The sequence below is a fragment of the Gobius niger genome, assembly GCF_951799975.1.
Source record: "Gobius niger genome assembly, chromosome: 9".
NCBI lineage: Eukaryota > Metazoa > Chordata > Actinopteri > Gobiiformes > Gobiidae > Gobius > Gobius niger.
The window spans coordinates 36,630,858-36,646,066 of NC_136860.1; the positions used below are offsets into that span (position 1 = coordinate 36,630,858).

The 15,209-nt window shown below is 38.4% G+C and overlaps 1 protein-coding gene across 1 annotated transcript in view; it reads right to left on the minus strand.

The window, feature by feature from the left end:
• Positions 1-15,209, minus strand: part of itgav (integrin, alpha V) — a 67,556-nt gene that overhangs the window by 21,378 nt on the left and 30,969 nt on the right. The window contains exons 6-11 of the mRNA XM_079562698.1: positions 14,244-14,296; positions 14,005-14,080; positions 12,471-12,600; positions 11,235-11,332; positions 4,687-4,780; positions 4,568-4,613 (exon numbers count right to left, since the gene is read on the minus strand). Coding sequence (XP_079418824.1) covers positions 4,568-4,613; positions 4,687-4,780; positions 11,235-11,332; positions 12,471-12,600; positions 14,005-14,080; positions 14,244-14,296 — 497 coding nt within the window. The remainder of the gene's footprint in view (positions 1-4,567; positions 4,614-4,686; positions 4,781-11,234; positions 11,333-12,470; positions 12,601-14,004; positions 14,081-14,243; positions 14,297-15,209) is intronic.

The window sequence follows — 15,209 nt, forward strand, 5'->3', positions numbered from 1 at the left end:
TTTTGTCAAATTTTTGTCAAATTTTTGTCACATGTGGGGAGGAAACATCACAGTTACAGAGGAACGTTTCAGCTGGAGGAGGAAACATCACAAATTATTCATTTTTTTGTGTCAAATTTTTGTCCATTTCTGTCATTTTTTTGTCACTTTTTTTGTCACATTTCCATCCTTGTTTTCGTCTCAGTTTTGTCGCTATTTTCACACCTTTTTCCCAGAAGCTTTTGGATTGGGGTAAAGCTGGAGAAAATGTGCTCGGTTCAGGCGGGAGTTAAGGGGTTGATATTGCCTGCAGTTCACAAACGATCCACCAGGGGGTGCTGCAGCGCCCTCAGCACCCTGGCTTGCCTTGGGTGTGGACGTTATTGTTGCCAGTGGAACAAGAATTCTTAGTTTTGACTTTTTGTCTCATTTCAAGTGTCTTTTTTTTTTAAAGATGTTCAAGTTACTTTCTTTCATTTTGATCTCTCAGCCCCCGCCTGAACCGAGCACATTCACTCCAGTCTGGCTTTACCCAAATCTAAAAGCTTCTTGAATTAAGTCAAAGTCAAAATAGCGTCGAAAACGAGGACGGAAACGCAACAAAAATATGACAAATAAGCAACGAACAAGCAAGAAAAGAGCAGCAAACACAGAACAGAAAAGCAACAGTAAGAACAAAAGAGTGACAAAAAGTGATGAAAAAGCGACAAAAAAGTGATAGAAAAGTTATTAAAAAAATGTCCAAAAAGTGATAAAAAAGTGTCAAAAATGTGATGAAAAAGTGATTAAAAAGTGATAGAAAAGTCATGAAAATGTGTCAAAAAAATGTCAAAAAAGTGCCGAAAAAGTGTTTAAAAGGAGACAAAAAAGTGATTGAAAAGTTATTAAAAAAAAGTAACGAAAAAGTGGCGAAAAAGTGACGAAAAAGTGATCAAAAAAAGTAATGAAAATGTGTCAAAAAAATGTCCAAAAAGTGATAAAAAAGTGTCAAAAATGTGATGAAAAAGTGATTAAAAAGTACAAAAAAACTGATGAAAAAGTGACAAATAAGTGTCAAAAAAGTGATGAAAAAATAAATTAAAAAAGTCACCAAAAAGTCTCAAAACTGCGTCAAAACACGACAAAAAAGTCGGTCAGTTTTCTTTCAAACGAGGCGTTACACTGTTGCTCTCCAGTCAAGAAGCTTTTAGATTTGGGTAAAGCTGAACTGGAGTGAATGTGCTCAGTTCAGGCGGGAGTTCAGAGGCAAAGCTGCTCAAAATCCGCATTAAATGTCTGAACTCAGGCACTTTTCTTTGCTCTGATGAGACTCTTTTCCAGGACATCAGTGTTTTAAATACGGTAAATATGAATTCTTTCCTAACGCTGTGAAAAACTGATGAAAAAGTGACAAAAAAGTGATGATAAAGTGATTAAAAAGTGATAGAAAACTTATAAAAAAAAGTGTCAAAAATGTGTCAAAAATATGATGAAAAAGTGACGAAAAAGTGACAAAAAAAGTAATGAAAATGTGTCAAAAAAATGTCCAAAAAGTGATAAAAGAGTGTCAAAAATGTGTCAAAAATGTGTCAAAAATGTGATGAAAAAGTGATTAAAAAGTACAAAAAAACTGATGAAAAAGTGACAAAAAAGTGATAGAAAAGTTATTAAAAAGTGAGCAAAAAGTGACAAATAAGTGTCAAAAAAGTGATAAAAAACAGACCAAAAAACTGATGAAAAGGTGACGAAAAAGTGTTGCAAAAGTGATGGAAAAATAAATTCAAAAAGTCACCAAAAAGTCTCAAAACTGCGTCAAAACGCGACAAAAAAGTCGGTCAGTTTTCTTTCAAACGAGGCGTTACACTGTTGCTCTCCAGTCGAGAAGCTTTTAGATTTGGGTAAAGCTGAACTGGAGAAAACACGCTCAGTTCAGGCGGGAGTTCAGAGGCAAAGCTGCTCAAAATCCGCATTAAATGTCTGAACTCAAGCACTTTTCTTTGCTCTGATGAGACTCTTTTCCAGGACATCAGTGTTTTAAATACGGTAAATATGAATTCTTTCCTAACGCTGTGAAAAACTGATGAAAAAGTGACAAAAAAGTGATGATAAAGTGATTAAAAAGTGATAGAAAACTTATAAAAAAAAGTGTCAAAAATGTGTCAAAAATATGATGAAAAAGTGACGAAAAAGTGACAAAAAAAGTAATGAAAATGTGTCAAAAAAATGTCCAAAAAGTGATAAAAGAGTGTCAAAAATGTGTCAAAAATGTGATGAAAAAGTGATTAAAAAGTACAAAAAAACTGATGAAAAAGTGACAAAAAAGTGATAGAAAAGTTATTAAAAAGTGACCAAAAAGTGACAAATAAGTGTCAAAAAAGTGATAAAAAACAGACCAAAAAACTGATGAAAAGGTGACGAAAAAGTGTTGCAAAAGTGATGGAAAAATAAATTCAAAAAGTCACCAAAAAGTCTCAAAACTGCGTCAAAACGCGACAAAAAAGTCGGTCAGTTTTTATTTCAAACGAGGCGTTACACTCCTGCTCTCCAGTCGAGAAGCTTTTAGATTTGGGTAAAGCTGAACTGGAGAAAACACGCTCAGTTCAGGCGGGAGTTCAGAGGCAAAGCTGCTCAAAATCCGCATTAAATGTCTGAACTCAAGCACTTTTCTTTGCTCAGATGAGACTCTTTTCCAGGACATCAGTGTTTTAAATACGGTAAATATGAATTCTTTCCTAACGCTGTGAAAAAGTGATAAAAAAGTGTCAAAAATATGATGAAAAAGTGATTAAAAAGTGATAGAAAAGTACAAAAAAACTGATGAAAAAGTGACAAATAAGTGTCAAAAAAGTGATGAAAAAATAAATTCAAAAAGTTACCAAAAAGTCTCAAAACTGCGTCAAAACGCGACAAAAAAGTCAGTCAATTTTCTCTCAAACGATGCGTTGCACTCCTGCTCTCCAGTCGAGAAGCTTTTAGATTTGGGTAAAGCTGAACTGGAGAAAACGCGCTCAGTTCAGGCGGGAGTTCAGAGGCAAAGCTGCTCAAAATCCGCATTAAATGTCTGAACTCAAGCACTTTTCTTTGCTCAGATAAGACTCTTTTCCAGGACATCAGTGTTTTAAATACGGTAAATATGAATTCTTTCCTAACGCTGTGAAAAAGTGATAAAAAAGTGTCAAATATATGATGATAAAGTGATTAAAAAGTGATAGAAAACGTATTAAAAAAATGTGTCAAAAATGTGTCAAAAATGTGATGAAAAAGTGACAAAAAAAGTAATGAAATTATGTCAAAAAAATGTCCAAAAAGTGATAAAAAAGTGTCAAAAATGTGATGAAAAAGTGATTAAAAAGTGATAGAAAAGTACAAAAAAAGTGATGAAAAAGTGACAAATAAGTGTCAAAAAAGTGATGAAAAAATAAATTCAAAAAGTCACCAAAAAGTCTCAAAACTGCGTCAAAACACGACAGAAAAGTCGGTCAGTTTTCTTTCAAACGAGGCGTTACACTCCTGCTCTCCAGTCAAGAAGCTTTTAGATTTGGGTAAAGCTGAACTGGAGAAAACACACTCAGTTCAGGCGGGAGTTCAGAGGCAAAGCTGCTCAAAATCCGCATTAAATGTCTGAACTCAAGCACTTTTCTTTGCTCGGATGAGACTCTTTTCCAGGACATCAGTGTTTTAAATACAGTAAATATGAATTCTTTCCTAACGCTGTGAAAAAGTGATAAAAAAGTGTCAAAAATATGATGAAAATGTGATTAAAAAGTGATAGAAAACGTATTAAAAAAAAGTGTCAAAAATGTGTCAAAAATGTGATGAAAAAGTGTCAAAAAAGGGATAGAAAAGTCATGAAAATGTGTCCAAAAAATGTCCAAAAAGTGATCAAAAAGTACAAAAAAACTGATGAAAAAGTGACAAAAAAGTGATAGAAAACTTATTAAAAAAAGTGTCAAAAATGTGTCAAAATAGTGACGAAAAAGTGACAAAAAAAGTGATAGAAAAGTCATGAAAATGTGTCAAAAAAATGTCCAAAATGTGACAAAAAAGTGCCGGAAAAGTGTTTAAAAGGAGACAAAAAAGTGATAGAAAAGTTATTAAAAAAGTGATCAAAAAGTGACAAATTAGTGTCAAAAAAGTGATAAAAAAACAGACCAAAGAACTGATGAAAAGGTGACGAAAAAGTGTTGCAAAAGTGATGGAAAAATAAATAAAAAAAGTCACCAAAAAGTCTCAAAACTGCGTCAAAACTGCTCTCCAGTCGAGAAGCTTTTAGATTTGGGTAAAGCTGAACTGGAGAAAACACGCTCAGTTCAGGCGGGAGTTCAGAGGCAAAGCCACTGAATAAAAATCTGACTTAAATGTCTGAACTCAAGCACTTTTCTTTGCTCGGATGAGACTCTTTTCCAGGACGTTTTAAACATTTGGCATTGAGAGAGTTAAGTCTATCCTTCCCTAAATCTAATAAAAAGCCAGTGGGATAAAAGCACGTTAAAGTGGCCGCGGCGCTGGCCTTATAAAAAAATCCTGCTTATGTGGAAGGTTTAAAAAGCGCCGCCCACAGACGCACAGCAGGGGGCGCCGCGCTCACAGCCCACACGCCGGTTATTACCTGTACAAAACGGCTTTGTCAGCTCCGAAAACGCCCACGACCAGATCTGCAGCAGAGAAGGCTCAGGGTCAGTCCATCTGTTTAAGTCCTTTTACATAAACGTTAAAACGGTTTCTCACCGGGGTACCCGTTCTCGTCGATGTCCGTGTTTCCGGACATGGAGTATCCGAAGCTCGCGGGCATGTAGCTGGACGCCCAGGTGCCCTGAAGGACCTGCGAACACAAATGTTGTTTATTATTAGGATTCACCGCCGTAACCAATGCACATTTTCTCCAGTTCAGTTTTTTCACACTTTTTCATCACTTTTTTTACTTTGTTTTTGTCTCTTTTCTGTTTCGCCTTTGTCTCTTTTCTGTTTCTCTTTTGTCTCTTTTCTGTTTCTCCTTTGTCTCTTTTCTGTTTCTCTTTTGTCTCTTTTCTGTTTCTCTTTTGTCTCTTTTCTGTTTCTCCTTTGTCTCTTTTCTGTTTCTCTTTTGTCTCTTTTCTGTTTCTCATTTGTCTCTTTTCTGTTTCGCCTTTGTCTCTTTTCTGTTTCTCTTTTGTCTCTTTTCTGTTTCTCCTTTGTCGCTTTTCTGTTTCTCCTTTGTCTCTTTTCTGTTTCTCCTTTGTCACTTTTCTGTTTCTCCTTTGTCGCTTTTCTGTTTCTCCTTTGTCTCTTTTCTGTTTCTCCTTTGTCACTTTTCTGTTTCTCTTTTGTCTCTTTTCTGTTTCTCATTTGTCTCTTTTCTGTTTCGCCTTTGTCTCTTTTCTGTTTCTCTTTTGTCTCTTTTCTGTTTCTCCTTTGTCGCTTTTCTGTTTCTCCTTTGTCTCTTTTCTGTTTCTCCTTTGTCACTTTTCTGTTTCTCCTTTGTCGCTTTTCTGTTTCTCCTTTGTCTCTTTTCTGTTTCTCTTTTGTCTCTTTTCTGTTTCTCCTTTGTCGCTTTTCTGTTTCTCCTTTGTCTCTTTTCTGTTTCTCCTTTGTCACTTTTCTGTTTCTCCTTTGTCGCTTTTCTGTTTCTCCTTTGTCTCTTTTCTGTTTCTCCTTTGTCACTTTTCTGTTTCTCCTTTGTCTCTTTTCTGTTTCTCCTTTGTCTCTTTTCTGTTTCTCTTTTGTCTCTTTTCTGTTTCTCATTTGTCTCTTTTCTGTTTCGCCTTTGTCTCTTTTCTGTTTCTCTTTTGTCTCTTTTCTGTTTCTCCTTTGTCGCTTTTCTGTTTCTCCTTTGTCTCTTTTCTGTTTCTCTTTTGTCACTTTTCTGTTTCTCCTTTGTCTCTTTTCTGTTTCTCCTTTGTCACTTTTCTGTTTCTCCTTTGTCTCTTTTCTGTTTCTCCTTTGTCTCTTTTCTGTTTCTCTTTTGTTGCTTTTCTGTTTCTCCTTTGTCTCTTTTCTATTTCTCCTTTGTCACTTTTCTGTTTCTCCTTTGTCACTTTTCTGTTTCTCTTTTGTCACTTTTCTGTTTCTCCTTTGTCACTTTTCTGTTTCTCCTTTGTCACTTTTCTGTTTCTCCTTTGTCACTTTTCTGTTTCTCTTTTGTCACTTTTCTGTTTCTCCTTTGTCTCTTTTCTGTTTCTCTTTTGTCTCTTTTCTGTTTCTCTTTTGTCACTTTTCTGTTTCTCCTTTGTCTCTTTTCTGTTTCTCTTTTGTCTCTTTTCTGTTTCTCTTTTGTCACTTTTCTGTTTCTCCTTTGTCTCTTTTCTGTTTCTCTTTTGTCTCTTTTCTGTTTCTCTTTTGTCACTTTTCTGTTTCTCCTTTGTCTCTTTTCTGTTTCTCTTTTGTCTCTTTTCTGTTTCTCTTTTGTCACTTTTCTGTTTCTCCTTTGTCTCTTTTCTATTTCTCCTTTGTCTCTTTTCTGTTTCTCCTTTGTCACTTTTCTGTTTCTCTTTTGTCTCTTTTCTGTTTCTCCTTTGTCACTTTTCTGTTTCTCTTTTGTTGCTTTTCTGTTTCTCCTTTGTCACTTTTCTGTTTCTCTTTTGTCTCTTTTCTGTTTCTCCTTTGTCACTTTTCTGTTTCTCCTTTGTCTCTTTTCTGTTTCTCCTTTGTCACTTTTCTGTTTCTCCTTTGTCACTTTTCTGTTTCTCTTTTGTCACTTTTCTGTTTCTCCTTTGTCTCTTTTCTGTTTCTCCTTTGTCACTTTTCTGTTTCTCCTTTGTCTCTTTTCTGTTTCTCCTTTGTCACTTTTCTGTTTCTCCTTTGTCTCTTTTCTGTTTCTCTTTTGTCTCTTTTCTGTTTCTCTTTTGTCTCTTTTCTGTTTCTCCTTTGTCACTTTTCTGTTTCTCTTTTGTCTCTTTTCTGTTTCTCCTTTGTCTCTTTTCTGTTTCTCTTTTGTCACTTTTCTGTTTCTCCTTTGTTGCTTTTCTGTTTCTCCTTTGTCTCTTTTCTGTTTCTCCTTTGTCTCTTTTCTGTTTCTCTTTTGTCACTTTTCTGTTTCTCCTTTGTCACTTTTCTGTTTCTCTTTTGTCACTTTTCTGTTTCTCCTTTGTCTCTTTTCTGTTTCTCCTTTGTCTCTTTTCTGTTTCTCCTTTGTCTCTTTTCTGTTTCTCCTTTGTCACTTTTCTGTTTCTCCTTTGTCTCTTTTCTGTTTCTCCTTTGTCTCTTTTCTGTTTCTCCTTTGTCTCTTTTCTGTTTCTCTTTTGTCTCTTTTCTGTTTCTCCTTTGTCTCTTTTCTGTTTCTCCTTTGTCTCTTTTCTGTTTCTCCTTTGTCGCTTTTTCTCTTTCTCTTTTGTTCTCGTGTCACTTTTTCGTCACCTTCTCGTCACGTTTTTCTCGCTCTTTTGTGTCACTGTCGTCCCTGTTTTCGTCTCACTGTTGCTCTTCTTTCAAGAAGCTTTTAGATTTGTGTAAAGCCGCCAGGGCTGGACGGGCCATCGGGAGATTGGGGAGTTTTCCTGATGGGCCGACGTACTTTAGGGCCGGTTGGGCCAGTCAGACCGAGATAAGGCCCGTTATACCTCAACACTGGCCCACAACTAGCGAGAGAAGCCATTAGAATATCTATCATTACAGAGATGCAACTACACGACTCCTCCACTAGGGGGATGTGAGGCCTTTTATCCCCTCTAGTGGCGCTTTCTTGAGTCATGGTTCCCAGATAATCTCCTATAATGAGCGATGGGCCTCTGGGACATAACACTCATGCCCACACCAGGACCCACAGAACCTCAGACCTCGATTTTTATACATTTTAGACACATGACATGTCTTGCCCCTCGTCAGTGCACCAGGTGGCGCAGTGGTTAGTGGTTTCCTCCGGGTACTCCGGTTTCCCCTACCACTAAAAACATGCACAATAGGCCAGGATGAATGATGTGTGTGAGTGGATGTGTGGTGGTGTCAGAGGGTCCGTTGGCGCAGACGTGTGTAGTCGCGAAAGCGCCTCTGACATGCAGAGCCGTGGGCAGATGTGTTAGTTAGGGGGCGCTGAGGGACAGAATCTACCCCCAAAATACTTTTTCTGCATAAATCCTGTTTATTAACCTCTTAACTCCCGCCTGAACCGAGAGCATTTTCTCCAGTTCAGCTTTACCCAAATCCTGTAGGCCAGTGTAACGCCTCATCTGAAAGACCTACAAAACTAAATGGATCTTTTTCCTCACGTCAGATTTTTTTTCATCACTTTTTTTGTTGGGCAGTCGACTCATTTTTGTCAAATTCTTCTCACTTTTTCATCCATTTTTTCTCACTTTTTCGTCAAATTTTTATCCATTTTTGTCATTTTTTGTAATTTTTTTTTTTTACTTATTCGTCAATTTTTTCTCAATTTTTCATCAAATTTTTCGTCTCACTTTTGTCAAAGTTTCGTCACTTTTTTGTCACTTTTTCGTCAAGTTACTCGCATTTTTTTTGGTCAAATTCTTATATTTTCGTCCATTTTTTCTAATTTTTTTGTCATTTTTTTCTCAATTTTTTGTCAAATTTTTCTCATTTTTTGTCCATTTTTTGTCAATTTTTGTCACTTTTTCGTCAATGTTTTCTCACTTTTCTCACATTTTCATCCTTGTTTTCGTCTCAGTTTTGTTGCTATTTTCACACCTTTTTTCCCAGAAGCTTTTGGATTGGGGTAAAGCCAAACTGGAGAAAATGTGCTTGGTTCAGGTGGGAGTTAAGGGGTAAATATTGCCTGCAGTTCACAAACCATCCACCAGGGGGTGCTGCAGCGCCCTCAGCACCCTGGGTTCCCACGGCCTTGTCTGACAGTATGACCGAGTGTGGAGTGAATGTACAACTGTCTCATGTGAAGCGCTTTGTGACCAGGTCTGTGAAAGACGCTGTAGAAATAAAGATCTTCTTCTTCTTCTGCAGTTTGGAAATCGTCTAGTTTCCATTGAAAGGATTTACAATGTTTGGTCTTTTTGGGATTTCTGTTCTCACTCCACACCTCTGTAACTCTGTGGTGAGTTTTACCGTTTCATCTTCATCTACAGTCGATCATTTGGTTGGTTTTGAGAAGTTTATTTGTGTCACAGTCGCGAGAGGAACTTCATTAACTGAACTCACATTTTAAAATTGTTAAGTCATTTTACAAAAGTTCCTTCAAGTTATAAATGACAAGATGAAAGTGTTGAGTCTCTGAGGCGTGAGCTTGAATTCAGCAGAAACAAAATGAAACTATTGTCCTCGAGTCGTAGCTTAAACTGTTTTAGTTCAAGCCAATGTTACTGTTTTGCTCCTCACCTTGACTATTGCATTGAATATGACTGGTTTTTTTACAGGTCTTTTTCAGCCAGTCCAGCCCTGAAAGCCACGCTGGAGGAAATGTGCTCGGTTCAGGCGGGGATTAAGAGGTTAAATAAAGTAATAATAAACTAAAATTGTTTTATAAATAACACTGTTCAATTATCACTGACTGTGAAAGTTTCATGAAACACTGCCATGTGAAACTGATGATGAAAAACTCAGCTCAGTCACAGAAATAACACGAAATGCCAAATATTCAACCACATCCTGACCTTCAGTTCAGACTCTGCTCTTTCACAGCAGAGCTTATGCAAACGAGCCGTGTGGTAAAACAGAAGTTATTTAAAGGCTGTGGCTCTAACGCTGCACGAGCCGCTTTACACCTGCACATATTTAAAACAGAGCTCTTGTTTTTAGTTCATGACATGTCGATCATTTCACAGGCGTGCGGAGATCGGCCGAGTTCAGGAACCTTGAGGAGGCAGCAGTGGCTTCTGGGATTGGAGCTCCTGATAGGTTCATCTGCTAAAGGAGGGATTATCAGAAATATACACCATGGTCTGGGTGAATACTGGACTCTGATTGGCTGGTGCATTATTTTGGTGTAACCGCACACGTAGTCCGGTAGTTAAATCACTGGGATGTCACTCCGCTGTGGCGTCGCCATAGCAACGCCTGACACAGCTGAATCAGATAAAGGCGTAATTAGTGACTGACAGGAACGTATGAGATGGATTTAGTGTTTGCTAAATGTTTGTAGAGGAGAGTGAGCAGCTAGGTTAGCTACTGTTAATAACATATGAGCTTTACATTTCTATTGGAAACGGTTAAGGCTATTCATCATTTTCAGGCGTACATAAAATGATCCTGCATTGAAGCATCTTTGTCTGGATTAGTAAAGTCAAACATAAAAGTTTGAGTTGGGGGGGCCCAGGTGTGAGCGACTCCACCGCAGCTGTTTCCATAAACAGTTGAGCTGGTTGAGCTAGCTAGCTTTAGCTTCAGGTTAAACCTTGTAAAAGGTAAATAACTGGTGCCCACGAGTGCCGCATATCGGTGTTTCCTTCCAGGGAAAAGTGTTTCCGGGTTAGTCCTGTTGTGTTGTGATTCTGTGCTGATGTTGTGTCGTTGAGCCTGACTGAGATCCTCGTAATAGCTGCGGAGAATGACTCGCTCTGAGACCAGCCTTCAGTGACCGGCTAATAACCCACACACGGATTAAACAACGAGGAGCCGCGTTAGACGTTATAAAGCAGGAGGAACAACACTGTGTCGGGCTTCACTAAAGAACTCGTCACAGCTCAGGCAAGAACATACAATATCTCAGTCTGTAAAAACGGTGGCCTGTTCCTTTAAATCTCACATAGACACAGACGCATCTTGTCACAGAAGGGGGCGTGGCTTCGCCGAGGGGGAAAGTAGAATCTTTAGAGAAACACATTTTTCCCTCTTTTTAGCCATTTTCTGGTGGAATATGAACTTATTTATCACATATAAATAAAGTCCAGTGTAAATCAGGCCCATATGGATATTTTCTCACAGCAGATTGTTCAGTAGAAGTGAAAAAACGGCAGTTGTAGCAAGCGCTAGCTAACCGTTAGCATTAGTCCGATGCTAACATGTAGCATCAGGTTAACATTCTCCGTTATTCATGTATTTATGGGCTGTTGAACCACTTTGCTCCTCCCCATGTCTTTGTTTCTTTATTTAGTAGAAACTATTTTCATAATTCAGCGTTTGTTAAAGTAGTTTTTAAATAATTAGAGAAAGTTTAGATTTTTCTCCAAATTGTTTTCCCCCTGAACTGTTTTCAAACATGACCATATATGGGCGATTCCTGAGATGCCGTCTGTATTATATTCAGCTGCCTTTACTGAGCATCTCCATGGAGATGAGACAGAGACGTCCCGCCCCCATCTCCATGGAGACGAGACAGAGACGTCCCGCCCCCAGTGAAGCTGCAGCCCTGACAGGTGGACCCGCTGCCTGCGCTCGGCCGTGCTGACGGGTGGTACCTGTGACGGGGTGGGGTCGGGTCCTCGCGGGCGCCCGTTGTGGATGTAGACGAGCCCCGCGTGGTCCGGGCCGCCGTACGGAGCGGCGATCGCCACATCTGCACAAACATCAGCACAAACATCAGCACCAACATCAGCACAAACATCAGCCCCACAGTGATGTCACTGTGTTTTAACATAATTTTTACCAAAGTCATTTTATTCATGACTGAAATTATCCCTTTAACCCCCAACATAACATTTTCTCCACTTCAGCTTTATCCAAATCTTAAAGCCTCTTGATCTGAGAGTTTACAGGCTACAGGCCAATATAACGCATCATTTGAAAGCTGAGGACGACAAAAGTAAGATTTTTCTTTTTGTTGTTTTTAGAAATGGCAACAAAAATGTGGGAAAAAAATGTAAAAAAAATGAAAATAATTGAAAAAAAAGGGAAAAAAGAAAAAAATGTGACAAAAAATTAGAAAAAATGTGATGAAAATGTGACTAAAAAATTGACCAAAAAAAAGAAAAAAATGTGAAAAAAATTGTCAAAAAATTTACAAAAAATTGAATAAATAAATGACAAAATGCGACAAAAAATGGACGAAAAATTGACAAAAAAAAGACCTCAAAAAGACAACAAGAAAACAAAAAACAAGACAAAAAATTGACCAAAATGTGACAAAAAATAACAAAAAATGACAAAAACTTGAAAAATAATTCACAAAAATGTGACAAAAAGTTAAAAAATGTAAAAAAAAAAAAAAGAAAATAATTGAAAACAATGAAAAAAAAGGAAAAAAAGAAAAAAGGATAGAAAAAAATGTGAAAGAAATTGCCAAAAAATTGGCTAAAAAAAGAGCCCGAAAAGACAAAAAGACAAAAAAACAAACAAAAAAAGACAAAAAAATTGACCAAAATGTGACAAAAAAATAACAAAAATGTGAAAAAATTGACAAAAAAATTGGAAAAAATGTGGAAAAAAAAAATACAAAAACGTTCACAAAAACATGATGTAAAAGCGACAAAAACGTGAAGAGAAACATGTGACAACAAAATCAAGGAAAGCGCTAAAGCCTTAGCTTTCAAATGAGGCGTTACACTGGCCTATGGGCTCTCAGGTCAAGAAGCTTTTAGATTTGGGTAAAGAAGGTTTGGTTACGGTGGGGGTTAAGAGGTCAACAATAAAAGAATGAAAAGCAGAAACTGAAATCCTGTGAGCTTCAGTGTGATGTGAGTGTCCAGGGGTCTGACCGTTGAACCCGTCCCGGTCCAGGTCGCCCAGGGCGGCGATGGAGGAGCCGTATCGAGCGTAAACCTCTGAGCCGGTCAGCTGCAGCGGCGCCTGGAAGGAAAACCCTCCTCTGCTCAAATACACCGACACCTGGGGAGGCAGAGGGAGGAGGGGCTTCATCAGAGGGAGGAGGAGCTTCATCAAAGGGAGGAGGAGCTTCATCAACAGGAAGTGTGTTTTACGAGGTCAAAGCTGCTGAAGTGGAGATGTGGTGGAAGGTTTTGTAACGTCTGGCAATAGGCGTGTACCTCCCAGAAAGGAAATGACCATATATGGATTACAGCGTCGCCTCACTCCCCTTTCGTAGTGCATGTGTGTACAAAAAATGTAAATATTTGTGAATGAATACGGTGGGAAGTTGTAGTTACTTCCTGGAAATCTCCGGCTCACTCGCGGATTTTACTGCAAGACAGGGGCGTGGGACTGGGGGGGTAAAGGGTGCTGAGTACCCAGGGCCCAGAGCAGGGGAGGGGCCTCAAAAATGCTGCAGAAAGCGTTCTGTTTTGTACTTTCTATAGTTTCCTCATAACTGATACTATAAGAACTGAACAACTGGGCTGAAATACAATGGTGGCTACACAGAATTTTGCACAAACAATAATGATGATAATCTCTCAGGCCCTGAAACACCCCTTTAAACATGTGCTAATGGTTCAGCCCACACACCGGTGTTCAGCACCAGCTCAGCAGTGACTTGATGAGGTGGACTCTGTGATGTAATGACACATATTAGTCTGGCCTCGTCTAATGTGCTTTTCTTTAACACGAGCCTGTTCTAGCGGAGCTGAGAGGAAACTTTCTGTCATAAATGACACTTAAACATGAGGCGAGTCCTGCCTCTGCCTGAGCTGAGTCAGAGTCAGAAACAGAGCTCCTTCTCTCCTCGTTTTAACCTCTAAAGTATATTTTTCCTCATATTTATTATAATTGAGCCCCAATACAGGGACAAAGCCACAGGTCGCACACGCCGTTTTCACCGAATTTGGATTCACGCTTTATAAATGCACAGCTGTGGAGACGAGTTAACCAGTAAAAACTTAACTTTTTACAATTTACTGACAACACACTGAAAGGTACAGGCTTCAAATATGGTGAGACTAAATCAGACTGAAGCCCTTGAGTTTTGTGTTCAGGCCTGTGGCCACAGAGACATCATAGTGTCATCATTTTATGTACAATAGCATTTTAAAGCCTATTTCAAAGTCACACGTGTTATTCTCAGCACAAATATCCCCTGTCCTGGTGCAGCCCTCCTGTTTAATGTGGTCATTATGCTCTACCTAAAACTAGCCATTTCAACTGGCCCAATGAAAGGAGAATATTCCACCAAGATACGCCCCTGCTGCAAGACCAGAGCTTTTCCAGCCCCTGCAAAGGGCTTGAACCCCTCCAGGCGTCCTCGTACCCCTGGTTGAGAAGCGCTGGTCTAGGTCATGTATGGGGGGCCACACCACGGAGAGCTCGGTCTTGTCTAAAGCTGTTTCCTGGCCTCACCTGTCCCACCTCCCGGAGCTTCCCGTCGGAGCCTCGGTCCATGAACAGCGGAGCTCCGATGAACAGGTCCACCATCCTGAAACAGAGCAGATTCAGATGATCTCACGCCAGACGCTACAGTCGAACAAATCATTCCACCCATGACTCTGACTTTCACAAACTCAGGATAGAAACCAGGCTAAAGGGAAGGTGATACTGTGATGTTTAGTGCAGCCCTGTCCCATGACCCTCACACTCACCCATCTCTGTTAATGTCAGTGGCGGCGACGGAGTGTCCGAAATAAGCAGCCATCTGTGGGAAAGGAGACGATAAACATCTGGAAAACCTTAAAGGGAGGTTTCAGGATGTTTGACACAGGGCCTCATTTCCTCGTTATCCAGAGTGTTTTCTGGAGATATTTATATTTTTGAATTCATGCATGTGAAGAGTTTAGTGGTGCCAGGCTAGTGCTAAGCTAGCGCATGTCTATGGTAACTAGTAGCCTGCATTAACCCCTTAACTCCCACCTGAACCGAGCACATTTTCTCCAGCTTTACCCCAATCCAAAAGCTTCTGGAAAAAAGGTGTGAAAATAGCAACAAAACTGAGACGAAAACAAGGATGAAAATATGAAAAAAGTGACAAAAAATGGACGAAAAAGTGAGAAAAAATGGAGAAAAAAGTGATAAGAATTTGAAGAAAAAAAAAAAAAGAATAATTTGACAAAAAAGTCACAAAAGGGTCACAAAAATTTGACAAAAATGAGACGACTGCCCAACAAAAAATGTGATGAAAATGTGACAAAAAATTGACCAAAAAAATGAAAAAAATGTGAAAGAAATTGTCAAAAAATTGATAATGGGACAAAAAGTTGACGAAAAAAAGACAAAAAATGACAAAAATGTGATGAAACTGTTACAAAAAAATAACAAAAAGTAAAAAAAAAAAAAGAAAAAAACTTGAAAAAAATTTGACAAAACACTTACAAAAATGTGATGAAAATGTGGCTAAAAATTGACCAAAAAAATGAAAAAAATGTGAAAGAAATTGTAAAAAAAATTGACAAAAAAAAACAAAAGACAAAATTGACAAAAAACTAAAAATTGACAAAAAATAAAATAAAATGGAAAAAAAAAGTGACAAAAATTTGACAAAACATTTACAAAAATGTGATGAAAATGTGGCTAAAAATTGACCAAAAAATGACACAAATGTGACAAAAAAT